We start from the raw sequence: 23,456 nt of genomic DNA, 5'->3' as shown, positions 1-23,456 counted from the left end.
ATGCCATGGGTAGCCAGAGGGGAGGTGGGGAGGACAGAGCACTGCTGTCCTCTGACCAGCCCTCAGCCAGAGAATGCCATCTAGGCCTGTATCCTAGCAAGGCCAATCCAGACAGAGGCTTGGGGTGAAGACTTGGGGGGTTGCACAGGGAGAAATAAGGGTCTGGGGTCCTTGGGCAGCGAGGCTCTTCTAACAGAATCTGAGCATCTCAGGGCAGACCAGGTCCTTCCAGCCCAGTGTGAGGTTGCCATAGAGAAGTGTAGCAAGGGTGGCCCTAAACACAAGGGCTCTGAAGTTGGGGGCAGCCTGAAGGGAGCCCTGGTCCTGTGTGATCTCAAGCAGTTTCTTAACCTCTCTGTGCCTGCAGATTCTCAGGGCAAAATGGGTTAAAAATGAGACCCACCTTATCAGGCTGATGGTAATTACATTTTAGCCCTACCTCCACCTAGAGCTTGATTCCTGCCAGGGGCCGCCCAGCCTCTGTTGAATACCTCGATAGACAGGGAGCTCACTAGGTGGAGAGGCGGTTCGTTTGCTTTGGACCACGGGGCTGACCCGGACTGAGTCAGAATTTCTTAGTGCTCCCCCATCGGTGCCACGTTAACCCATCTTAACCCTTAATCATGCGTCCCAAGCTCTAGGACTCAATCAACACCAGCTACCCACTCTCCACCACTCAGGAGCATCATCATCAGTCACTGCAGCAGTCCTTGGGCTCTGAAACAGACAAAGTTTGTACTCCGCCAAGAGGGTCTGAGCACCCCTGGGCTGGGGGACTTGACCCTGGGATACCCTCTCTGCCTGTTTATCCTGAACTTAGGATACGTCTTTGAGGATCAGTGAAGTCATCTCGTCTTTATCTCTTTTCCTGCTCCCTCCTTGTTCTCAAGGCCCCAGAAATTCCTTGGAGCTTCTCTCTAAAACCCTGTGATTCTGGAGGCCTAATTAGCTTGGGCTTCCTTCTGGTTTGGGTTTCTCCCTGGGGATGTTCCCATTCTGGTCAGTAGAGGATGCTGTGCTCCATGGCATCAGTGCCACCAGGCCATGCTGGGCACTGTTGGGAGGTGGAGATTCAGGGATGGGTACCAACCACATGGTCGGGACCCACCAGGGGCTCACTTCTCCTCCAGGGACTTCTTGCTGTCCCAGGAGCATCTCATGGGAGGAATGTGGCTACTGGGCTATAGGTTAGTATGGGGTACAGTAGGAAACCAATATTCTGCTAGGAGAGCCCCCTCCTTTGCCCTTTCCCCAGGCTGGGCACAGCTTCTTCATCCAGAGACAGTATGCATAGGGGTGAAGGTCAGGCAGCCCTGCAGTCAGACCATCTAGTTTAAATCCTGCCTCCTCCATTCCCAGGTTATGTAATCATTGCTTCATGCCTCCGTTTCTGCATCTGTTCAATGATGATAATGTTTGAGTTAAGTGACTTGAATGCACGTGGAGCATTTAAGAAGTTCAGGAACTTGAACTGTCAAGTTCACAGTTAGGGTGAACCCAAGGGCCCTCCCTTGTTCTGGGATCATCTTATCTTGCTGGACTGCTTTGATGTGGGTCTCATGTGCCTGGGTGGGTGTTTCCTCCAACTTCCGGGCCTTAGCATCCGTGCTCTGTCTTCCCTTTGCCTCCCACCTTTGCCTGTGGCTCTCAGACAGCTCTTCTGGCTCCAGCCATTCCCCTCCACCTGGAAGAGAGAAAGAGAAAAGGGAAGGGCTGCCTGAGGGAACAGGGCCCTCCTCATGCAACCTCTTCGGCTTTGTTCCACCCTTCAGTGAGTGCTCAAGAAGAGGAAGAAGCAGCAAAGAATTGGAAAAGTTTGGGGAAGGATGAGGAGGCTAGAAAAGCCTTATAGAACCATAGGATAATGAAAAATGGCCATCCTAGTAACCCGGAAGGAATCTTCCCTCCATCCACTTACCTACCCACACACTGTGGACCCATAAGACACACCAGGATCTAACAGGCCACTCACTCTTCCCTTAGCAGTCAAATCTTAGGGAGAATTTGCAAAGGGTACCACCATCAATCTACCCAAGGCTCTTCCCTCATCAGAGCCATGGAGAGCTGTGGTTGAGCATGGGGTAGTGGTTAAGGGTAGGGGCTTTGAGTCAGGGCAACCTGGGTGTCATCCAGCTCATGATCCTACAGCAGGTGCCATGACCTTAAGTTCTATGTCAGTAGAATGGAGATGAACAATATCAGGTTATGGGGAGATTTAAATGCAGTAAGGCATGACAACACCAAGCACCTGGCACACAGAAAGGCTCGATAAACACGTTGTTTCTATTTTTACTGGAAAACAGAAGGAGAAGGAAGTTCACCACTCTTTCTGCACTTCTCACTTCTCACATCCCAGAGCACTTGATTTCAGGCCACTGGGGGTACATCCAGGTTTCTGAATGGGAAAGCAGGGACCCCTCACCAGTACCTGAAGGCCAACCCTGCTCCCAAGAACCACAGGAGCTACATGTATAAGCTCTGTGCATGATCTAAGCAGTTGGGAAAATCATTAAGTGCTAACTTGTCATTTTTTAAATGAAGTTCTGGAGTTAGAGATTTATAATTGCTAATGAGCCAGACTAATAATTAGTTGCTTTATAATAAGGGTGATGATCACTCAGACAGAGGTAGAGAGAGCCAGGCTCTGGCCTGATTTTTCTCCTGCAATTATGTGACATGCCCAACTGCATGGAACTCTTCTTCCCCTTCCGTTCTTTGCTCCACTGCAGTGCCAAACTTCCCTGGCACTGTCCCCACACCCACACCCCCACCCCAGCCTCGGGACCCTGAGTGCCCAGTGCCTCCTCCCGGGCAGCTGTTGTCCACTGCCTGGCTCCTCTGATGTCCTATGACCTGAGTCCATTTACCCTTCCTTGGGATCAGGGTGGGCTGGAGGGTTGGCTCCCAGGGGATGCAGAGCCGAGCTGGGCTGGCAGCCAAGCGAAGAGGGCTGGGATTGAGCAGACTCTTGTCTGTGGGCTGCTCCCTCCAACTGTCACCTTGGAGGGAGGGTGGAGACTCCTGCTATCCTCCATGGTGGCCTACAGCCTGAGGGAGGCTGGCAGTAGAGCTGTTCCCCCAGCAGAGAGAACGGGGGCCTCAAAAGGCCGTGAATTAAACCACCCTGGTGATGGAGAGCAGGGGGCCAGAAGAGACAGCCAGCCCAGAGGATGAGCTGCCCATCCTCCATGACCCTCAAGGCTCTTCCCAGTTTGTCGAAGGTGGATTTGAAAGAGCTCTGGAGGCATGCTGTGACGTGGTTTAGAGTCATGCCCACCATTATCTGGCTGTGTGACCTGGGCAAGCCTCTTGATATTCCAGGGCCCAGATTCACCTGGGTGTAAGGCGACAAAGCTGGACTAAGAATAAAGTCTTCCTGGTCACTGAGCCTCTAGAGGTTGCTCTGACACGGGGATGGCTTTAAGAAGAATCCAAGAGAACACAAACATATCCCCTTCCAGCAGTGCTGAAGCCTCTAGCACCCCTTGGGACATGGGGGCTCACAGGAGGGAAGGGGCCCAGGGGAGCAAGTGAAGGAGCTGATGGAGACAGACACAGAGACATACAGGTCCTCTGTCACTGTTCGCTTGTGGCTCTGGACTTAAATATTTATGCTGTTTGGGAGTAGACCAGCTCTCCAGCAGCCTGTGACTTTAGCCTCAAGTGATTGGTATCTGTTTTGAACCAAACCGGTTAAACTATTCATTTTTCCCTGGTGAGAACGGTGATTCCCTCACTCCCACCATACACACTTCCTAGAGCCTCTTGAGGCTAAGGAAGTTCTCTGTGACTTGGGAATTATTATAGTAAGAAAGCACAAAACACAAAAGATACACCAACCTAACGTGAGTTGTACCCTAGAGTCCATGACAGAATTCGGGGGGTCTGCAAGCTCGGGTGGAGAAAAATACATCCTTATTTTCACTGACCTCAAATAAAAGTTATCATTTCCTTCTATTACGAATAGAGACAACAAACCACAGAACTATTAGCAACACCCGAGACTTTCGCACCAATGGAAAACACAGATACTTTCATATTACATTTTAGTTGTGGTAGATATCTCAAAATACTGTTTATGCTCATCACTACTTTGAAATTATGGTAGCCGTTAGACCTGTTAGGGCTGCTGCTAAATCTTGTTATTTCACGTGTTAATAAAGGAGCACACAAATGAACAGATACTCAGTTTTTAAAATACAAATTGGCCAAGTTTGGTGCCTCACTCCGGTAATCCCAGCACTCTGGGAGGCTGAGGTGGGAGGATTACTTGAGCCCAGGAATTCAAGACCAGCCCTAGCAACGTGGCACAATCTTGTCTCTACACACATACACACACAATACAAAAATTAGCCAGGCATGGTGGCGTGTGCCTGTAGTCCCAGCTCCTCGAGAGACTAAGGTGGGAGGATCGCTTGAACCCAGGAGGTCGAGGCTGCAGTGAGTCAAGATCATACCACCGCACTCTAGCCTGGGTGACAGAGGAAGACTCTGTCTAAAAAAACACAAAACAAAAACCACACACAAGTGACTACAGATTTGCTTTTTTGAATAGTTCGATAGCCATGTCATAATTTCTCTCCTTTGTAACTCTACATATTTTGTTCTCCCTCCTCCCTCTTCCCACTCCATATTTAAGATCCACACTTTCCTCCCCTCCTCTCTTCCCAACACGGAGCAGGTTGGAAAATCACTGTTGACCGAGACTGACAGATCATGCTGGACATGACCCAGAGGAGGCCAGAACCCCAGGGGGAGAAGGTGTTAATGTGATCCAGGGAGAGTGTATTAGTCCATTTTCATGCTGCTAAGACACACCTGGGACTGGGTAATTTATAAAGAAAAAGAGGTTTAATGGACTTACAGTTCCATGTGGCTGAAGAGGCCTCACAATCATGGCAGAAAGTGAAAGGCACATCTTACATGGTGGCAGACAAGAAAGAATGACAGGGCCAAGTGGAATGGGTTTCCCCTTATAAAACCATCAGATTCCTTGAGACTTATTCACTACCACAAGAATAGTATGAGGGAAACTACTCCCACGATTCAGTGATCTCCCACTGGGTTCCTCTCACAACACGTGGAAATTATGGGAGCTACAATTCAAGATGAGATTTGGGTGGGGGCACAGCCAAACCGTATCACACAAGGAAGGAAAAGACACGAGGAAGACGGACACTGAGGGCTCTGCCCCCACCAGCTCCCATATGGCTCAGGCAATGACCACATGAGTGCCCAAAGTCTGGGTGGAGCAGTGGCTGACCAGCACACTAAACCAGCATCCACACACCAGAAGCAGGAAAGAGACAAAACATTTTCTGGAGTCCTGAGTGGGTGGGGCTGACTGTGGGGTCCAATCCACAACTACTACTGATTTCCTCCAGTCTGGTGGCTAGGTATGCAGGGAGAGCTGCTGGTGGACCCAAGTGGACAGCAAGATTTCTTGGTGCTGACTCTTGTAGCCACTTCCTACCAAGGTAAAGAAAATGTTCCAGGAATACACTTGTGTCCATTTTATTCAACAAGTATACTGAGCATCTCCTAACGGCATGATGTTGAACACATTAGTCAGGCACAGCCCCACTCTCAGGAGCTCAGGATAGAGCGATGGGGAGGCAGGGGGAACACCATGAGGAAAATAGCATGCCAATAATTAATGACCATTAATCAATAAATAATGACAAATAGTTGCTGTTTGGGGCAGTGAGAGACTATAACAGAAAACTTGATATCACATAATAAGCTCAGCTCTTACAGGTGCCACTAGACTGCCACTGTGACACGTCATTCACTTCTGATCTTTCATTTTGTAGCAAACTTAAAATTCAAGAGGAGATTCCCTAGACCCACCATGGTCACCACACTCCCTGGACTTTTCAGAACAGCTCTGATTTCAAGAATTCTGTTCCTTTGTTCTCATAAACCACATAAATGTCAATATTTTCAGCAACCAAACAATGTCTACTAGATTGCCTTCTCTCAAATCCACTTGCACGCAAATCTTCCAGGGCTCTGGGTCCTGATTTGAGGTTTGGAAAATGTGTTGTGGGGGATTATACTGCTCAGCCACTACTGCTTCCTCCTCCCCTGACTCCCACCCCTTCTCTGTCCAGTCCCCCACCGTCCATCTCAGACAGTGCTTATGCAGGAAATGAAAAGCCGTTTGGAAATTAGAGTAAGCAAAACAGAATAAGCGAGACAGGTTGCAGTGTAGAGAGGTCACGCAATTCATTCTCGAGCCCAGTGGAAAAAAAGTGTTTTTTTTTCCTGCCATTTGTACAGATAATTGAGCACTTTCTGTTTCCTCACCCAGTACAGTCTGTCTTCAAAGGCTCTGGGTACACTGGAGGAGAGGAGTAAGTTGTAAGGGATGGAGTAATTGGGCAAATTAAGCCTGGAGGTAAAATTCTTTCTACCTGGAAGGGGCAAGACTCTGTGGAGGAGGCAGGCAGCATTTCACTGAGGTGGGTTTGGGCAGAGGTATTTTGCTTTTGTTTTTCAAATAGGAAGAAAGATTTCTTTATTAATGGCAGTTGTAGAATAGACTTCCAGTCCTCTAGGAAACCATCGGTGATCAGGATCATGATTCGGGAGGATGACAGGTAACAGCTGTCACTTATTGAACACCTACGACGTGCCGGGCCCCAGGAAAGTATTCTATGTGGGCTGCCTCATTGAACCCTAGCAGCCCTACAAAGCACGTACTGTTTCTAATGAGAAACTGAGAATGAAAAGAGATTAACATCTCATTCAATATCACCCTGCAGGTGAGTCAAGGAGCCAAGAGGTGAATCTCAAACCCCACCCCCAGTCCTCACTCTTAGACTCCGTCCCGTGCTGCGAAGGGCAGGGCCACGCCCAAGTTCAGTAACAGCTAGGCAAAGGGAAGCCTTTCCAGAAGTGAGAAAGCCCTAGGCAGAATTTTAGAAAGGATGTAATCTAGTCCGGCAAAGGTCAAGAGGGAAGAAAAATGAAACAGAGGCTGTGTACATCTCACAAGTAGCTGGTGTTGTGTCAGAATCTCTACCGACACTCTTATTTAAGCCCGAAGACGTGAGTTAGGTATAATGACTCCCATTTTACAGATGAGAAAACTGAGGCCACACCGTAATCTAAGATTAGAGTCAGTTTATGGAAGGACCAATCTCCTGACACTCATCCCCATATTCTGTTCAGGACTTCACTTAGCAAGCCAGCAAGGCAGGGAGAGTTCAGAAGTTTGGCAGGGAAGGACAGGCAGAAGCATCAAAAAAATTAAGTTAAAAATTGGCTCCAAAACGCCTCCTCCAAGAATCCTACAAAAATTGGTATCGGGCTTGGTTTTCTCCGCACCTGAGAACCTTGAGCCTAACAGACCCTTTAACACACACTTGTTGAATGAAACCTGTGACAAAATGACTGGATGAATGCATACCTACTTTAACGTCGCCTTTTTAAAGTCCGGCGTTGTCTCTTGATTGGGGTCCCTCACCCATCTCTTTGGCCCTGGTTCTGTCTTGTCTCTCTCCGCCCACCTCTTATCTGTCACCCTCGCTTTTCCTGCCTTCTTTCATTAGTGCTGGAAGGGAAAGGCGTCACTCCAATTCTCCGGCTGCCTCCTCACTGCTGTTGAGCTTCAGAGCACAGTATTTAAATCCTGTTAAATAACCTGTTTTCATGGGCAATCACAGCCAGGTTAGTAAATTCCCCACACGCTCACGCTTTAGACAAAACCGACATCCCAGGTCCACAGAAAATTGGCCATTGTCCTTTAATGGTGAAATTGAACTGAGCAAATGGTTGCACTTTAAAAGAAAGTTGTTGCCATTCAGACAAAAAGTTCAGCCTACTGCTCTGGAAATTTCCAGTTCACGGCCCATTTCTCTCCAGGTATAAAGGAGAAAATAAATACCCTTGCAAGGCAAGTGATTAATTTCAGCCAGCATTTTTGAGGCCCCTGCTGATGGCTGGCTCTCGGGCTCTTAATCGGTGGCCCTGGCCAGGTGGGGGGTCCCATCTCTGGGATTTCAAACTGGCAGCTTCTCTGCTTCCACGTGACTGCGAGGCACAGTAGGAATATGCCTCTTGTCATGCTCCAGAAGATGGAGAGGCAGTGAGCGGAAGAAGCTGGGAATTACTCGTTTTTTTTTTCATGAATCTAAAGGGCTATGAACCTGGCTTCTGCCATGTTCTCCACCACCACCTCCACTCCTCTTTTAGGCACCACTGTGTGCGTGGCTGTACATTAAGGGGACTGTAGAGAGATGCCAAGAGATGCATGAGGGTGTCTCCACTGGTGAAGAGATTCAGTAGCTTTATTATTATTATTGTTATTTTAGAGATGGAGTCTCACTCTGTCACCCAGGCTTGAGTGCATTGGCACCATCTTGGCTCACTGCAACCTCCGCCCCCTGGGTTCAAGTGATTCTCCTGTCTCAGCCTCCCAAGTAGCTGGGATTACAGGCGCCTGCCACCGTGCCCGGCTAATTTCTTGTATTTTTAGTAGAGATGGGGTTTCACCGTCTTGGCCAGGCTGGTCTTGAACTCCTGACGTCGTGATCCACCCACCTGGGCCTCCAAAAGTGCTGGGATTACAGATGTGAACCACTGCGCCTGGCCAGTAGCTTTATTTGATCCTAAGGGTGGCTCAGAAGATGCCTAGACTTCCTGCTGCTAGTAGATGGTTTAGATCCAAGTCTTTAGTTTTTAATTTAATTTAATTTATTTATTTATTTTATTTTTTTGAGATGGAGTCTCGCCCTGTCACCCAGGCTGGAGTGCAATTGCGCTATCTCGGCTCACCACAACCCTCACTTCCCAGGTTCAAACTTCTTCTGACTCAGTCTCCTGAATAGCTGGGATTACAGGCATACCACCACGCCCAGCTAATTTTTGTATATTTAGTAGAGACAGGGTCTCACCATGTTGGCCAGGCTGGTCTTGAATTCCTGACCTCATGATCCTCCCACCTCAGCCTCCCAAAGTGCTGGGATTACAGGTGTGAGCCACTGCACCCCGGCAAGCCTTTGGTTTTTACGTGGGCAGCGCCCAGAAATGGCACTCATTTTCTCCCATTTGCCCTAAACCAGTAACACCTTGTGAATCAGTCATCTACTAAATAACCCCAGATTTGGTGTGGCCTCAAACAACAACTGCATACTCAGCCTTGGTTCTGTGGGTTGCCAATTTACAGTGGGCTCAGCTGGTCTGAGATGTTCTACTGAGCTTCACTAGGTCGGCTGCATTCATCTGCACAACTGCTGGGTAGGCTGGAGGCTGGTTGGCCCAGCTGGGCCATGGGCTAGTTCAGGCTTATTCACAGGTGGTCTCAGGGTTTCACGGTCAAGAGTGGAGGCTTCCTGGCCTTCGAGTGGACACATTGTCACTTCTACTAGCTTCTATTGGCCAAAGCAAGACAAATGGCCAGTTCAGATTCAAGGGGTGGTGTAGTAGTTTGAATAGTGTCCCCCAAAAATGCATGTCCATCTGGAACCTCAGAATGTGACTTTCCTTGGAAATAGGGTCTTTGCAGATGTAATTAAATTAGGGATCTCCAGGTGCAAACATCCTAGATTTAGAGTGGGCCACAAATCCAATGACTGGCATCCTTGTAAGAAGAGAAGAAGACACAGAGACAGAGAGACACAGTGAGAAAGACACACAAAGTCAGAAGCAGAGATTGGAGCGATGGAGCTGCAAGCCAAGGAAGGCTAAGGATTGACACCAGGAGAGAGATCCTGACACCTGGAGTGGATTCTCCCTTAGAGCCTTCAGAGAGAGCATGGCTGTGCCAAAAACTTTACTTTGGACTTATTCTGTCGTTTCAGCCACCTGCTTTATGGCAATTTGCTACAGCAGCCCTAGGAAGCTAGTACGGGAGGGAAATAGATTCCAGCTCTTGATGGGGGAAGATGCAAAGTCACTTTGCAAAGGATGAGAATACAGGAAGGCAGGGGGAAGTAGAGCCTCTTTTGCAATCTTGCACCTTGGTTTACCAGTCCCCACTTTGTTCCTGGTAGGTGTCTTAAAACCGAAGAGTACCACAGAATGCCAGACAGCAGACACTCACCACACGCGGTGGGTGCTATTTCTGCACCAGGCTCCAGAGAGTGCGTTCCTGGGTGCTGACGCTCCTACAGCTGCCTCCTCTGCAACAGCCTCTCTTCTCTGTACAGATTCCTCACCACATCCAGCCAAATCGCCTTCATCCCAGCAGAGGCTGCAGAAGGCAGACGGCCAGGAGACTGGGGCCGTCAATGCACTGGGTACAGCAGTAATCCTCTAGGGTCTTTAACGCCCTAGGTCCTAGTGGCCTGGGATGACCTGACCCCAGACACCCTCCCCAGAAGCAAGTCCATCCCCAATGTGCAGGAAGGAATATACCTTTGGGTTAACTAAAACGTCATGCTGGAAAGGAAGTTTGACAGAGGAAGGTCATTCTCATTCACCTCGCACCTCAAAGACAGGTTTCTCTCTTGGGGGTCAGGCTATAGCTTCCATAAAGTTTTCAGCACATTTTCCGAATACCCACCTGGCATCGATGCTTGGAGGTGCAAAGTGGGTTGGGTAACTGAATCCTGCCCTTGAGAGCTGACACTGTCACCAAAGTTGTTGAGATGGGCTGGAGTCGCCCACTGAGCACTCAGTGACTGGTACGCCAAAGGCCAAGGCCTCACAGTGGACACCATGATGAAAACAACGTACAGTTAGATGGGAGGAAAATATTCTGCTCTTCTCTGGCACAGAAGGGTGGCTATTTTTAATACTAATGTATGGCGTATTTCAAAATAGCTGGAAAAGAGGACTTGGAATGTGCTCACCACAAAGACATGACAAGTATTGGAGGTGATGAATTTGCTAATTATCCTGATTTGATCCTTACACAAGCTATACATGTGTGGACACATCAGACTCTACCCCATAAATATGTACAATTATATGTTCATTTTAAAAGATGGAAATGATGCAAATGTCCATCAGCTGGCGAATGGATAAACAGAGTGTGTGTGTCTGTATAATGGGATTGCATTTGTCCATGTAAAGGAAGGAGGTGCTGATACACGCCACAGCATGTGTTGGTGGACTGCTCGGGTCCCCTGCACACCTTGCGTCCAGGCTTCCTCTTGCAGGACCAGGATCTTCCCTGCTCCTTCCACATTCCTGAAGAGTCACCCTGCGTCAGGCCATGGATCACAATGGCAGAGTGATGAGCTTGATAGACAAGAAGCAGCCTTCAGGGAGCTTTCACACAGTAGGGGAAATGGATGAATAACCAAAAACAACACCTACTTACAGCTTGCGAAGGTGCCAAAAAGAAACTAGAAAGGTGCCCTGGGAGAGGGGGAGCTGGGATGGGGATAGTGGGTGAGAAGGAATTGAAATCTGAGCTGGGACATAAGAAATTGTGCTATACTGAATAGTTTTACCCGCCCATTCATGTTTTCTCCAGGAACCTCAGAATATGGTTTGGTTTTTGTTTTGTTTTGTTTTAAGAATCAGGGTCTTAGTGTGTTGCCCAGGCTGGTCTTGAATCCTGGCCTCAAGCAATCTTCCCATCTTAACCTCCCAAAGCGCAAGGATTACAGGCATGTGCCACTATGCCCTGTCAGAATATGATCTTACGTGCAAATAGGATCATTGCAGATGTAGTTAGTTAATGTGAGGTCATACTAGAGTAGGGTGGGCCCTTAACCCAATATGATTTGTGTCCTCATATGAAGGGGAGAAGAGACACAGCCATGCACAGAGGGAAGACAGTGAAAGCACAGACACACACAGAGGGAGATGGCCATGTGACAACAGTAGCAGAGGCTGCAGCAATGCAGCTACAAGCCAGGGAACCCGCAGGATTGGTGGTAACCACCTGCAGCTGGAAGAGGCAAGGAGGATGCTCTCCCACAGCCTTCAGAGGGAGCGGGCCCCTGGCAAGACCTTGACTTCAGAGTCGGGCCTCCACAATGATGAGAGAAGCCATTTCTGTTGTTTGAAGGCACCCAGTTGACGGCGTTGGTTACAGCGTCCACAGGAGGCTGATGCAAGAGCGAAGAGTGTTACAATAGAGGGAGGAGGCAGTGCAGATGCCTTCACGAGAAGGTTGCTAGGGCTACTGGAGCAGCGACCAGGATGCCCAAAGGAGTGGGAGCCCCACAGACAGGCGGGGATGATCCCAGAAGGGATTGGTGCCCAGCCACAGGGTCTTTGTAGGCCATGGTGTTGACGTTCGTTTTATTCTAAGAACATTGGGAAGTCATTGAAGGATTTTACAAGAAAGATGAAACATGATTTGAAGTTCATTTTTGAAAGATGGCATCAGCTGCTCTGTGAAGAGGAGTTTTGAAAGAGGCAAGAGAAGAGGCAGGACAGCCACTGTGGCCGGCAGGTCCTCAAACGATTACACAGAGTCCCCGCGTGATCCACAGTTCCACTCCTCTGTGTAGACCCACGAGAAACGAAAACATATGTTCATACAGAAACCTGTACAAAATGTTTAAAGCAGCATTATTTGTAATAGCCCAAAGATAGAAACTACATAAATGTCCACCAATGAATCCATACAATGAGGTAGTATTTGACCATAAAAAGGAATGAAGTGCCGATAGGACAGCATGAATGAACCCCGGAACCATCATGATAAGTGAAGGAAGTCATTCACAAAAGACCACGGATTGTATGATTCCATTTAGACAAAATGCCCAGAGGAGGCAAATCTCCAGAGACAGAAAGTAGATTACTAGTTGCTTATGGCTGCAGCGGTGAGCGTTGGGGAGGGGAGATAGCTGAAGGGGACAGAGCTTCTTTTTGAGGTGATACAAATGCTGTAAAATGGACCATGGTGATGACTGCGTCTACATGGAATATACTAGCAACCATTGAATTGGATACTTTCTTTTAAAGTGAAAGCAAGCTTATTAGAGAAGAAACAAAAGAATGGCCACTTCATAGACAGAGCAGCCTGAATTGTACATTTTAAGTGGCAGAATTATATAATACATGAATTACGTTTCAATAATGCTGTTTAAAAGAATAAAAAAGGAGTAAAGGCTCAGAGGAGGCCACTGAGCATTCTGGTGGAAGAAAATGGTGACTTAGGCCAGGGCCACAGGAGAGACAGTAAGAAGGGATGAAAACAGTGGATTGTGGAGGCCGAATAGACAATGGATGAATAGGTCAACACCTGCTGTCCATCTGTACAAGGGAATATTATTCAGCCATAAAAAGAAATGAAATGAACCTTGCTGCAACATGATGTTAAGTGAAATAAGCCAGACACAAAGGCCACATATGGAATGATGTCACTTACATGAGGTTTCTACAATAGGCAAATTCATAGAGACAGAAAGAATGGAGGTTACCAGGAACTGGGAGGAGAAAAGAATGGGACATTATTATCTCACAGTTCCAGAATTTGTTTGGGATGATTTAAAAAAAAAAAAAAAAGCCCTGGAAATAGATCGTCAGGATGGTTGCACAATGTTTTGAATGTAAATGCCACTGAATTGTACACCTTAAAAGGGCTCAAATGGTAAACATGCTATGTATATTTTACCATGATGAAAATGAATGTACAAAAGTGAGAGAGGCGGTGAGTGTAGGCCACCCTTTTAAGAAGCGATGCCATGAAGGAGAGCCGAGAAAGAGAGATGGAAGTTAGGAAGTGGTTTTTCAAAGAGCAGGTGCACAGGAAAAGATTCATTCGTGCAGGAGAGAAAGGATGAAGGAGGAGCAGGGTCCCTTGAAAGTCCACAGGCAGAAGACCCAGGGCAGAAGGGGAGGAGGTTGTCTTTGTGGGGAACAGAGGAGCTGTGAATAGGCAGAGAAACAAGGGCGTGCCTTCTGTTTACTCAGCACAGGAAGAAGCAAGGCCATTGAGACCGACAAAGATGAGGAAGAACAGGCTCCTTTTTGAAATGCACAAGGCTGTTCTTATCTAAACACCCTTGAATAAGACAAACAAGAGTGCTACCCAAATAACAAAGGTGACTTTCATCAGGAATGCCTGCCACCCTCTTAAAGGTTCTCTCTCCCATACCCTAGCCTAGACTGAAGACCTCGACCTCCAGCTTCTTTCTCAGCCCCTTTCTTGGCTGGATGAGGTTACTCACCCCTTTTGAAAGCTCCACTGGCATTTCTGGCCCAAGTTCCCTCACTCTTTTAAATGGTTCTCTAATTGCTTCATTTGCATAAGCTTGCTCTCCTGGGCATCTGAACAGCCCCCAGGGCAGGGCCTGATTGCAGAGCTAGCTTCCCTTATGCCAAGGCCCTCCTGCCTGCGTCCCTCCTAGCCTTCAGCAATGAGGTTGCCTGGCCCGCGGTGGGGGTTGCCTGGATCTTGGGGATGTTTTCTCCCCCCACCCACCTGGCCCCACCAGTGAAGGGCCCCAGCTGACACACTCTCTCTTGTTTCCTCTTTTCCTGGATCAGACCCAGCTGGAGGTCCGCAAATTCTGAAGCAGTTCTCAACCCTGGGTGCACATTTTAATCATGTTTTACAAAATACGATTGCCTGATGCCCAGCCCAGACACTGGTCGGCTTGGTGAGGCCCTGGAATGGATGGGTTTAGATTTCCCATGAGACTCTGATGTGCAACAGGGTAGCAACCTCTGCCCTAAAGCAGGTGAGATTCCCCTGGGGACTTCATTAGAATCAGTGCCCAATTGCCCCACCCCCGCAGAGATTTCACTTCTGGAAGTCCAGGTCCAAGAATCTGCATTTTAACAATACAGCCCCCCAGGGAGCCTGATGCAGGTCCCTTGGGAAGTTCAGGGCATGATGTAGGAGCTCTCTCTCTCCTTCCCTCTCATCCGCATCAGCTCCCCAGGTAGGTGGTACTTTCTCTGGACAGGTCTGGAGTCAGGGCTGCAGGGCTTGTTTATGCCTCAAGGTAGGGGAGTGATGTGAGGTGTGCATAGAGAGAAGCCCTTGTGAGGAACGGGGACCACTCCTGCTCACCCACATCACTGACAGCCCAGCCTGGGGCTGGCCCTGGAAGGCCAAAGAGTGAGCATGTCTGTGGGCTGGTGCTGGGCTGAGTTCAAGGGCATGGGGCTGGGGTCTCTATTCCAGATTCCTCCTCCCCTCTGTCACTTCAAGTACCATCAGAGCCACCCAGGGATTCTGTCCTGAGTCACTCTGAGGAAAAGCAGGAGAGGCTGTGCTGGGCCAGGAACACGGGGGCCTGAGCCCCCGACTCCTCCCCCTTCCCCCAGCTGCCCAGCTTCAAGGACTTGTCTAAACTACACGAGGCCAGGCCGGCGCTCCCAGCTTGGGCTGTCACCGCAGGTTCCATATAGAAGGTGGAGAAGGGTGAGGATGGAAGTCTGGGGCAGGTGGTCCAGGAGAGGACAGTCCTGGGCAGAGTCTGGGTCTTGGGTGCTCTAGGCAGCTCATCACCTTGAGTGTCCAGACTGTCAAGTCTGAGAGAGACAGGCAAAACCCCTAAGTGGATAAGAGTTGGCAGGAACCAGGGCAATGATTAAATCCACTTCTGATCATTTCTGTGGCTGTCTTGTCATTCAACCCTGGCTGTGTGATTCAATAACAACTGACAGCAGGTGCAGTGAGCCGGGCTGGAAACTGCCGCATCCATCCACCCTGCTCCGGGGCAGCTGCTCCCCCATCCACAATTCCCTTGTCCCAGAGGCCAGGACTGGGGCCAGGACACTGATTAGACACCCAGGCCTCCTGGCCTCTAAGAGCCACTCATGGGAGTCATCCATGACATCTGGGGAACCTCCTTGACTTCAGAGGAGGATACTGGAGCCCAAGCTAATTGATGGGTAAGCCAGGACCTGAACACAGTCCCCTGACCCCAACACCTGTGTGCACCTCTGTGTTCAAGCTGCATCCTCCCCCCAGAAGGGGACACAGTCCTAGAGAAAGTCAGACTGCTTGGATTTGAATCCAGGCTCTGCTTCAGGCCAGCTGTATGACTCTGGACCTGCGTCTCAGCCTCTCTGTGCTCTAAGTGTCCTCTCTATTAATGTGCATGATAATAGTACCTACCTCTTAGGGTTACCATGGGGATTAAATCTGGTAGTTTAATTTTTTTCTTTCTTATGAGTCAGAGTGTCACTCTGTTGCCCAGGATGGAGTGCAGTGGTGTGATAGCTCACCGTAACCTCTCCCTCCCAGGTTTAAGCAATTCTCCTGCCTCAGCCTCCTGAGTAGCAGGGATTACAGGTGTGCACCATCATGCCCAGCCAAATTTTTTTCTATTTTTAGTAGAGATGGGGTTTCTCCATGTTGGCCAGGCAGATTTTGAACTCCTGACCTCAAGTGATCCGCCCATCTCCGTCTCCCAAAGTGCTAGGATTATAGGCGTGATTTTTTTTTTTACACCTATTTACATTAGTGCTTACCACATGTCAGATACTTTTCTAAGCACTTTATAAAAATTAAGCTATTGATAGTGACCTTGATGAGGTAGGTCCCACATTTTATACGCAAGGAAACTAAGTCACAGAGAGATTAAGGATATACAGCCAGTAAGTGGCAGAGTTGGAATTCAAGCTGGAGTCTGGTTCAAGGGTCCACCCATGCTCTTTGCTACTTACCATGCTGATGCCCATATGTGTACCAGAAAGCAGTAGATGCTTAAATGTTTACAGCACCGGTGATCACTATTAGACCTGAGCTGCAGAAGTTGTGGCTGATGGTGGCTGCTCTGTGATCATCGTCTGGTGGGTGGGTTGCCCCCACCCCCGGGCCTTCCTCTTGCTTTTTTTCCCCTCCACTCTTGCAAAGGAAGCTGAAGCTCTGGAAATCTACAGCTATCTGCTGTGGGGGCTGCCTGAGCAGGTGGCAGGGCCGTTCTCTCCTCTTCCACAGAGGATCTGATTCACGGTGGGCCCCTCGTGGCTACTCCTGTCCTCCTTGGCTACCACTCACAACCCTGCAGCCCTACCCCAGATCTTCTCAAAGGCATGTGAGATGGTTTGCAAAAACACCCTTAACCCCAAAGAATAATGTAACTGTAAAATGCTTAAGGCTGGGCACAGTGGCTCACACCTGTAATCCCAGCATTTTGGGAGGCCGAGGCAGGCAGATCACTTGAAGCCAGAAGTTCAAGACCAGCCTGGCCAACATGGCAAAACCCTGTCTCTGCTAAAATACAAAAATTATCCAGGTGTGGTGGCAGGTGCCTGTAATCTCAGCTACTCCAAAGGCTGAGGCAGGAGAATTGCTTGAACCTGGGAGGCAGAGTTGCAGTGAGCCAAACTCGCACCACTGCACTCCAGCCTGGGTGACAGAGCAAGACTCCCTCTCCAAAATAAAAATAAAAATAAAATGCTTAAGAAAAATGAAACGAAACCAAAGCAATATTGAAATAAATGGCAGGAGGCTGCTTATTGAGGGGGTGTGGGAGAGTCGGGGTGAGAACTGGAGCTGGAGGGAGAGAAGGTCATCTCCAGGATCTGTTCCTCAGATGGAGCCCCGTGTGCACCGCTCTTTCCCAGAGCAGCCCTCTGCAGATGGAGTGTCACAGGAAGCAGAAAACCACAGATTCAGCCCTGGGGGCTACCCGCCTGGGGACTCAAGCTTCCTGCTCCTCCTCTTAATTACTGTGTGCTTGAAAAACCTCCTGGCATATTGACCCTCCCAAGAAGCAGTAGGACAGGGGAGGACTCAGGCCTCCCAGACAGTCCACTAAGCCCTTCTCCTTTATTCCCTGATGGTCAAAAGTGAGGTTCTTTTTTTTCCTCCATGAAGGAAAGGTGAGCCTGCCACTTCAGATTCTCAGCCGACACTGCCCTCTCAGTGTTCTGGCCTGAACGCTCTTGAAGGAGCCGTGTATATCAGAGTGACTGCAAGCCCGAGTACTGAGGACAGGACACCCACGGGACCCCAGGGACCAGCAGAGAGCTCTTTCCAGCTTCCTGGGTGGGCATCCCGGCCAGTCCCACAGGCCCTTGTTTAATGGTCTGCTGTTGCTGTCTTGAAATTTTAAATCATTTTTCACAAGAAATGCAACATTTTCATTCTGTGCTGCCCTGCCAAGTGAGGTGGCTGCTTCTGCCTGGGGGTGTCAGTGTCCCATGGACATAAGGCACTGAAATTAAGGGGCTCCTTTCTCCTCCCTCCTGGCATTTTTCACAGCAGGTTTCTCAACCACAGCAGTGGTGACACTTTGAGCTGGATTATTCTTTGTGGCGGGGGCAGCCGCGCCGGATGTTTAGCAGCACTCCTGGCATCTACCCACTAGACGTCATTGGCACCCACCCTCCCAGATGTGACCATCAGAAATGTGTCCAGACATATCCAGATGTCCCTTACGAGGAAGGCAGAATCGCCCTGGCTTTACAGACTCCAGCTGCAACCCCTGCTGCAAGGGATGGAGGAGGTGAGCTTTTCTTCCAGACTGACATACAAAATTCCTTGGCAGGCCTTGTCCTGGGTTCACTCGGACACCACCAAAATAAGGAAATAGCTGAAGAAGAAGGCCAGAGCTTCTGAACGAAGAGAAAACCTACCAAATTTGGGTGGGGGAGACTCTGAGGTATATTCCATAAGGTTGGGAGGGAGGTGGAAGGTGGATCTCAGACACCTGGACTCCTTGACGGAGCCAAGTCTAACTCCCCTTCGCAGCTTCTGAGCATGCCTCCTGGCCTCCTCTTTTGGACTCCTCCATCAAGAGGGCAGATGGGAAACCACCAGGCTTGGGGTCAGAAGACCCAGATTTAAACTTCACCCGCCCACTATATGACCCTGAGCCAGTTTCATCACCTTTCTGAGCCTGTTTTCTCATCCACAAAATAAAGCTAACCATACCTACCTCAGGAGTCACAAGATGAAAGAAAAAGTGTGTAAAGCCCCTGGCAGGTGCTCAGTATCAGCAGCTATTACGTTTTTTTTCTAACCAACTCTGAGCAAATCCCTGACCCCCCTGGAGCCCTCATTTATCCTCACCTGGGCCACAGAAAAAATAGCTGACTGGCTTCTTTCCCCCACCCAAGGAGATAGAGCCTGGAGATAAGACTGAAGTGAAGAGCCAGGTGCAGTGGCTCACACCTATAATCCCAGCACTTTGGGAGGCCGAGGTGGGCAGATCACCTGAGGTCGGGAGTTCAAGACAAGCCTGGCTAAGATAGCAAAACCCTGTCTCCACTAAAAATACAAAATTAGCAGGGCATGGTGGCAGGTGCCTATAATCCCAGCTACTAGGGAGGCTGAGGCAGGAGAATCACTTTAACCTGGGAGGCGGAGGTTGCAGTTAGCTGGGATCACACCACTGCACTCCAGCCTGGATGACAGAGTGACTCCATCTCAAAGAAAAAAAAAAAAAAAAAGATTGAAGTGAAGAGCAAGGAGTGCACCTGAGAAGAGGCGACCATCTCATGCTTTCATGAGTAGTTAGAAATGGTATTTGGTCTCCGGTGATACCGCCGTGAAAGAACCTTGACAAAATGAGCTTCAAAGGTGCCATGTTCCCCAGATGTTTTCTCCCAAGTCCCACATCCTAGCATCTCAATCCCCATTAAGGAGCATCTCCGGCTGTGGGCAAGGCCAGACCCGCTCTCTCCTTGAAAGAGATCAAATCCTCTCTCAGAAATTTGATTTTAATTGCGACTGTTCTTATTCATCTTGAAATTCATTTGAGGCCGTAAATGCACTCATTCTGCCTCACTCTCTTCATTCTATTTGGTTTAAAGTGGTGGAGAAAAAAAATCATACTACGCTATAGGTAAGAGGAATTGAGGTTTGAAACCTCGGCAAGGGTTGGTTTGTGCAGGGGAGGGGCCTGAGACTTGTGCGTTAAGGGAATTGCATGTCCAAGTTTGAAACCTGGACAAGAGTTGGTTCATGCAGGGCAGGGGCCTGGGAGTTGTGTGTTAAGGGCTCCAGCACTGTATTAAAGTTCTCTTATGACCTCAGTGTCTCCTTCTGATACTGCTGGGAATCTAAGAGGCATAGCTATGCCCTTGAGGAGGTGACAATCTTTTTAGGGGACAGATGCTGACCAGTTCTCCAACTCCATATAGAGCTGAGCAGGAGAGAATCTTCCAGACAGGTACACTGGACTGAAGAAGCTTTGCTCCTATACATTTTAGAGCTAGCAGAACTCTTCTGCCTGAAATATCCTTCCCCACAGCCACTCACCCCTTTGTTTGTAAAAATAACTCTTTTTTATTCTTCAAAACCCTGAGGATGAGCCACCTCCTCTGGGAAGACTTCCTGGAATATTCCCAAGGGCTGAGTGAATCTTCTCCTTCTATTGACTCACTCACTGTACTGCATTTACTTATCTATGTGTCTTGTGACTATTGCTCTATTCATCTTTGAGTTCCTAGGGGACAGGGGCTTTGCCTCCCTTGTACCTTTGATTTTTATCCGGTTATTGGATTTAGCTATCAAGCCACTTAGAGATGGGGACCTGGACCAATGGCTTCTGGAGTTCCTTGCTTTCTCTTGGAGTTTCAGAATTACTCTTTTGCCCCAAGATGAATACTTTGTCCATTTAGTAGGGAAAGTGGAAAGATAATTTCCTGACCTTAATATGCAAGCTGAGATATTCTCAGCCCTTAATGATCAAAGGGCTGCCCTGGCCTCCCTAGACACAGCAGTCTCAGGGAGGACTTCTGTAGCTCCCAGGCTTAGTAAATGGCTGTAAACCTTGCGATAGCCCAGGCCTCCGTAATTAAATTTTACACGTTAATCTGAACGGGAGCTCTGCGAAGCGCTTCCTTTGAGCCCTGCAGGGCTAATTCAACAAAGCAGCAGTTAGGACGCTGCCACGGTGTAAATGGAAATAGAATGGCCGCCACCTGCAGGCTGGGCATTGAAAACAGCCATATGCTAATGAGGGTGCCCTGCTGACTTAAGGGGCATTGTGGAAACATGTGTCCCAAAATGGGTTCCTGGCCCACGTGGGGTTTCACTGGATCGGTCCCTCTGTTTCCAGGACCATGTGCGGTGATGCCAGCAGGGATCTTAACGGTTCAGTCTTAATTGGTTCAGGCTGATTTGATGACTCACCACAACCCTAATATCAAAATGAGTGGGTGTAATGCTGGTGAGCTCCAGCATCCCCGGGTCTTCAAAAGTATGAACTGCATTAAGAAACAGTGGAAGAAGGCTGTCCACGGCACCCACCATGATGAGGTTAAACCTGTCTCTATGTGGTTGAAGCCCATAATTCTTAGAACTTTCCTTGGTTATAATCTCACCCTACAACTCCTTCCAGAGTCCCTAAAGACCTAAGCAGATTATTCCTTCCTGAAAAAGCAGTTGTTTTACAAGCTGTCAGCTAGGGAGTAGGCAGAAAGAGTTATTATTTGAGCACCAAGCCACGCTTTCTCAGACTCTCACATACTAAGGGGTCACCTGGGCACCTTGTTAGATGCAGATTCTGAATCAGTACATCTGTGGTAGCCTGGGTTTTGCAATTGTTGTTTTATTATTTTTATTTTTTAGCAAGAGCCTTGCTCTGTCACCCAAGCTGGAGTGCAGTGGCGCAATCATGGCTCACTGCAGCCTCAACCTCCTGGGCTCCCAAGTAGCTGTGACTACAGGTGTGTGCCACCATGCCCACCTAACTTTGTGTATATTTTTGTAGAGATGGGGTTTCATCATGTTACCCAGGCTGGTCTTGTTGTTTGGGCTCAAGTGATCTGCCCCCTTTGACCTCCCAAAGTCCTAGTGACGGCAGCAGCGGCAGGCTGTCTGGTGCACCTGCTAGCTGCCATCACACTGGCCACTGCAGGGAGGACACAGGGAGGAGGGAAACCTGCCACCCTGGGACCTCTGCGATGGGGCCAGGCCCGGTTGTGGGCTGGGTGAGGGAGAGCTCCAGGCTGCCCCTGCATGTCAGGGCCACAGGGGGCATTCGCAGCAACGTCGCCCCTGCCTGGATGATGACCCAGACCCAGTGAGGACCTGGAGCCCCCAGCCCAGGCTGCGAGGGGGCACAGCCCAGTGCTGTGCTCCACAGAGCTCATGGGAACTGGGCACAAGTGGGACCCCTGCCCCTTCCAAGTTGGTTGGGCAGGAGCTCCCAAGGTGCAAACTGCAGCCACCCAAGCCACAGCTGCAACTCAGGCACCCCTGTGCTCTTGGGAGCTGGGAGTAGGCAGAAGCCCCACCCTCCTGGGCAGGGCTGCAGCTGCCCAAGTCATGGCTGTGGATCTGGGCCTCAAACTCCATGGAGCGCGCAGGAGCCCCACGCCCCTGAGCACAGCTGTAGTCATCCAAACCAGGGTTGCAGACCCAGGCATCCTTGCACTCTTGGAGAGCCTGGGAAGGCCCCCCTTGCCCTTGCAGGCTTGGAGGTTCCTGCTCCCACTACTTGAGTCTCCCCACTCCAGGTTCCTGTTCTGATCTTGGAGCAGGTTTTGGGGCCAAGCCTGGGCATTGTCACAGCCTGGCTGGGTATACACAGGCTTGGGGCAGTGCTGACATGCCAGACCCCTGCTGCATCGGCCCCCTCCAAACTTTGGGCACAGAGGAGCGGGGTGGGGGAAGTTGAAGGGGGTGGCTGGGTGCTGGCCTGCAGTTGCCCCTTGATGCCAACAGCCTGGGCACCATGGATGGTCATGGGAGGCAGACAGACTTCTGGGTGGAAAGGATTGGGTCCCCAGTGAAGCCCTACCTTCAGGCCAAAGCAGGCTGGAAGCCTGGGGGCCGGGCTGCCGGTCCTGCTGAACAGAGGGGGAATTACAGTGCTTTTTCCTGGGCCTACCCATGGACCAATCCACGTGCACTTCACCCCTCTGAGGCCCATACAAGACCTGGGCTCAGCCAGAGCAGCCAGAGGACAGAGAGACAATGGGATGACCAGCTGCAGAGAGAAGCTACCCTTTCTACTGAGAGCTGCAGACATTGGGACAACCAGTTGCAGAGAGGAGCTACCCTCTCCAGGGCCTCCTCTCTGCTGAGAGCTGAACACTCAACAGGACACTCTGCTGACAGAGAAGAGCTACCCACTGCGAGTCTCCTCTGAGCTGTTGTAACACGCAATAAAGCTCCTCTTTATCTTGCTCACCTTCCACTTGTCTGTGTACCTCATTCTTCCCGGACACAGGACAATAACTCAGGCAAAGGCACCACCAGCCACAGAGGTTTCCGGCCAGAAAAGCGATACCCTAAAGATCCCATAATACTAGGATTACAGGCATGAGACTCTGCGCCCAGCAGGTTTTGCATTTTTAACAGTCTCCTTAGTCAAATGCCATTCTTGAGTGGTAAGAATCTACCAGCATCACCCTATCCCACCCTCACTGCAATGCTATGAGGAGGGAAGGGGATTAGCTTTTCAGGAGCACCTGTTACCTGGCAAGTAGAGTGGTCAACAACCATGCAGAATGTACCTGCTTAGGACTTTGGACAAGAAGATCATAGATCAAAACCTGGTGTTTATCACCTTTTAGCAATTGGAGGCTACAAAGGTTAAGGGGAGGGAGGCCCAAGGGAGGAGAGGGTTGATCGTGGGGTGATATGTGATAGGAGTGGTCTCAAAAAGATACAACAGCCTTTCAGTAGC

The 23,456-nt window shown here is 49.5% G+C and overlaps 1 protein-coding gene across 1 annotated transcript in view; it reads left to right on the top strand.

Annotated features, from left to right (window-relative positions):
• Nucleotides 1–5,398: 5,398 nt before the first annotated feature.
• LOC105504593 overlaps nucleotides 5,399–23,456 on the top strand; it is a 124,948-nt gene continuing 106,890 nt past the window's right edge. Inside the window, 4 exon segments of the mRNA XM_011932125.1 lie at nucleotides 5,399–5,477; nucleotides 9,999–10,244; nucleotides 10,466–10,545; nucleotides 18,189–18,320. Coding sequence (XP_011787515.1) covers nucleotides 5,399–5,477; nucleotides 9,999–10,244; nucleotides 10,466–10,545; nucleotides 18,189–18,320 — 537 coding nt within the window.

This window comes from Colobus angolensis, unplaced genomic scaffold (assembly GCF_000951035.1).
Source record: "Colobus angolensis palliatus isolate OR3802 unplaced genomic scaffold, Cang.pa_1.0 Scaffold1, whole genome shotgun sequence".
In the NCBI taxonomy this organism is placed as follows: domain Eukaryota; kingdom Metazoa; phylum Chordata; class Mammalia; order Primates; family Cercopithecidae; genus Colobus; species Colobus angolensis.
This window is presented reverse-complemented; position numbering and strand designations above follow the sequence as displayed.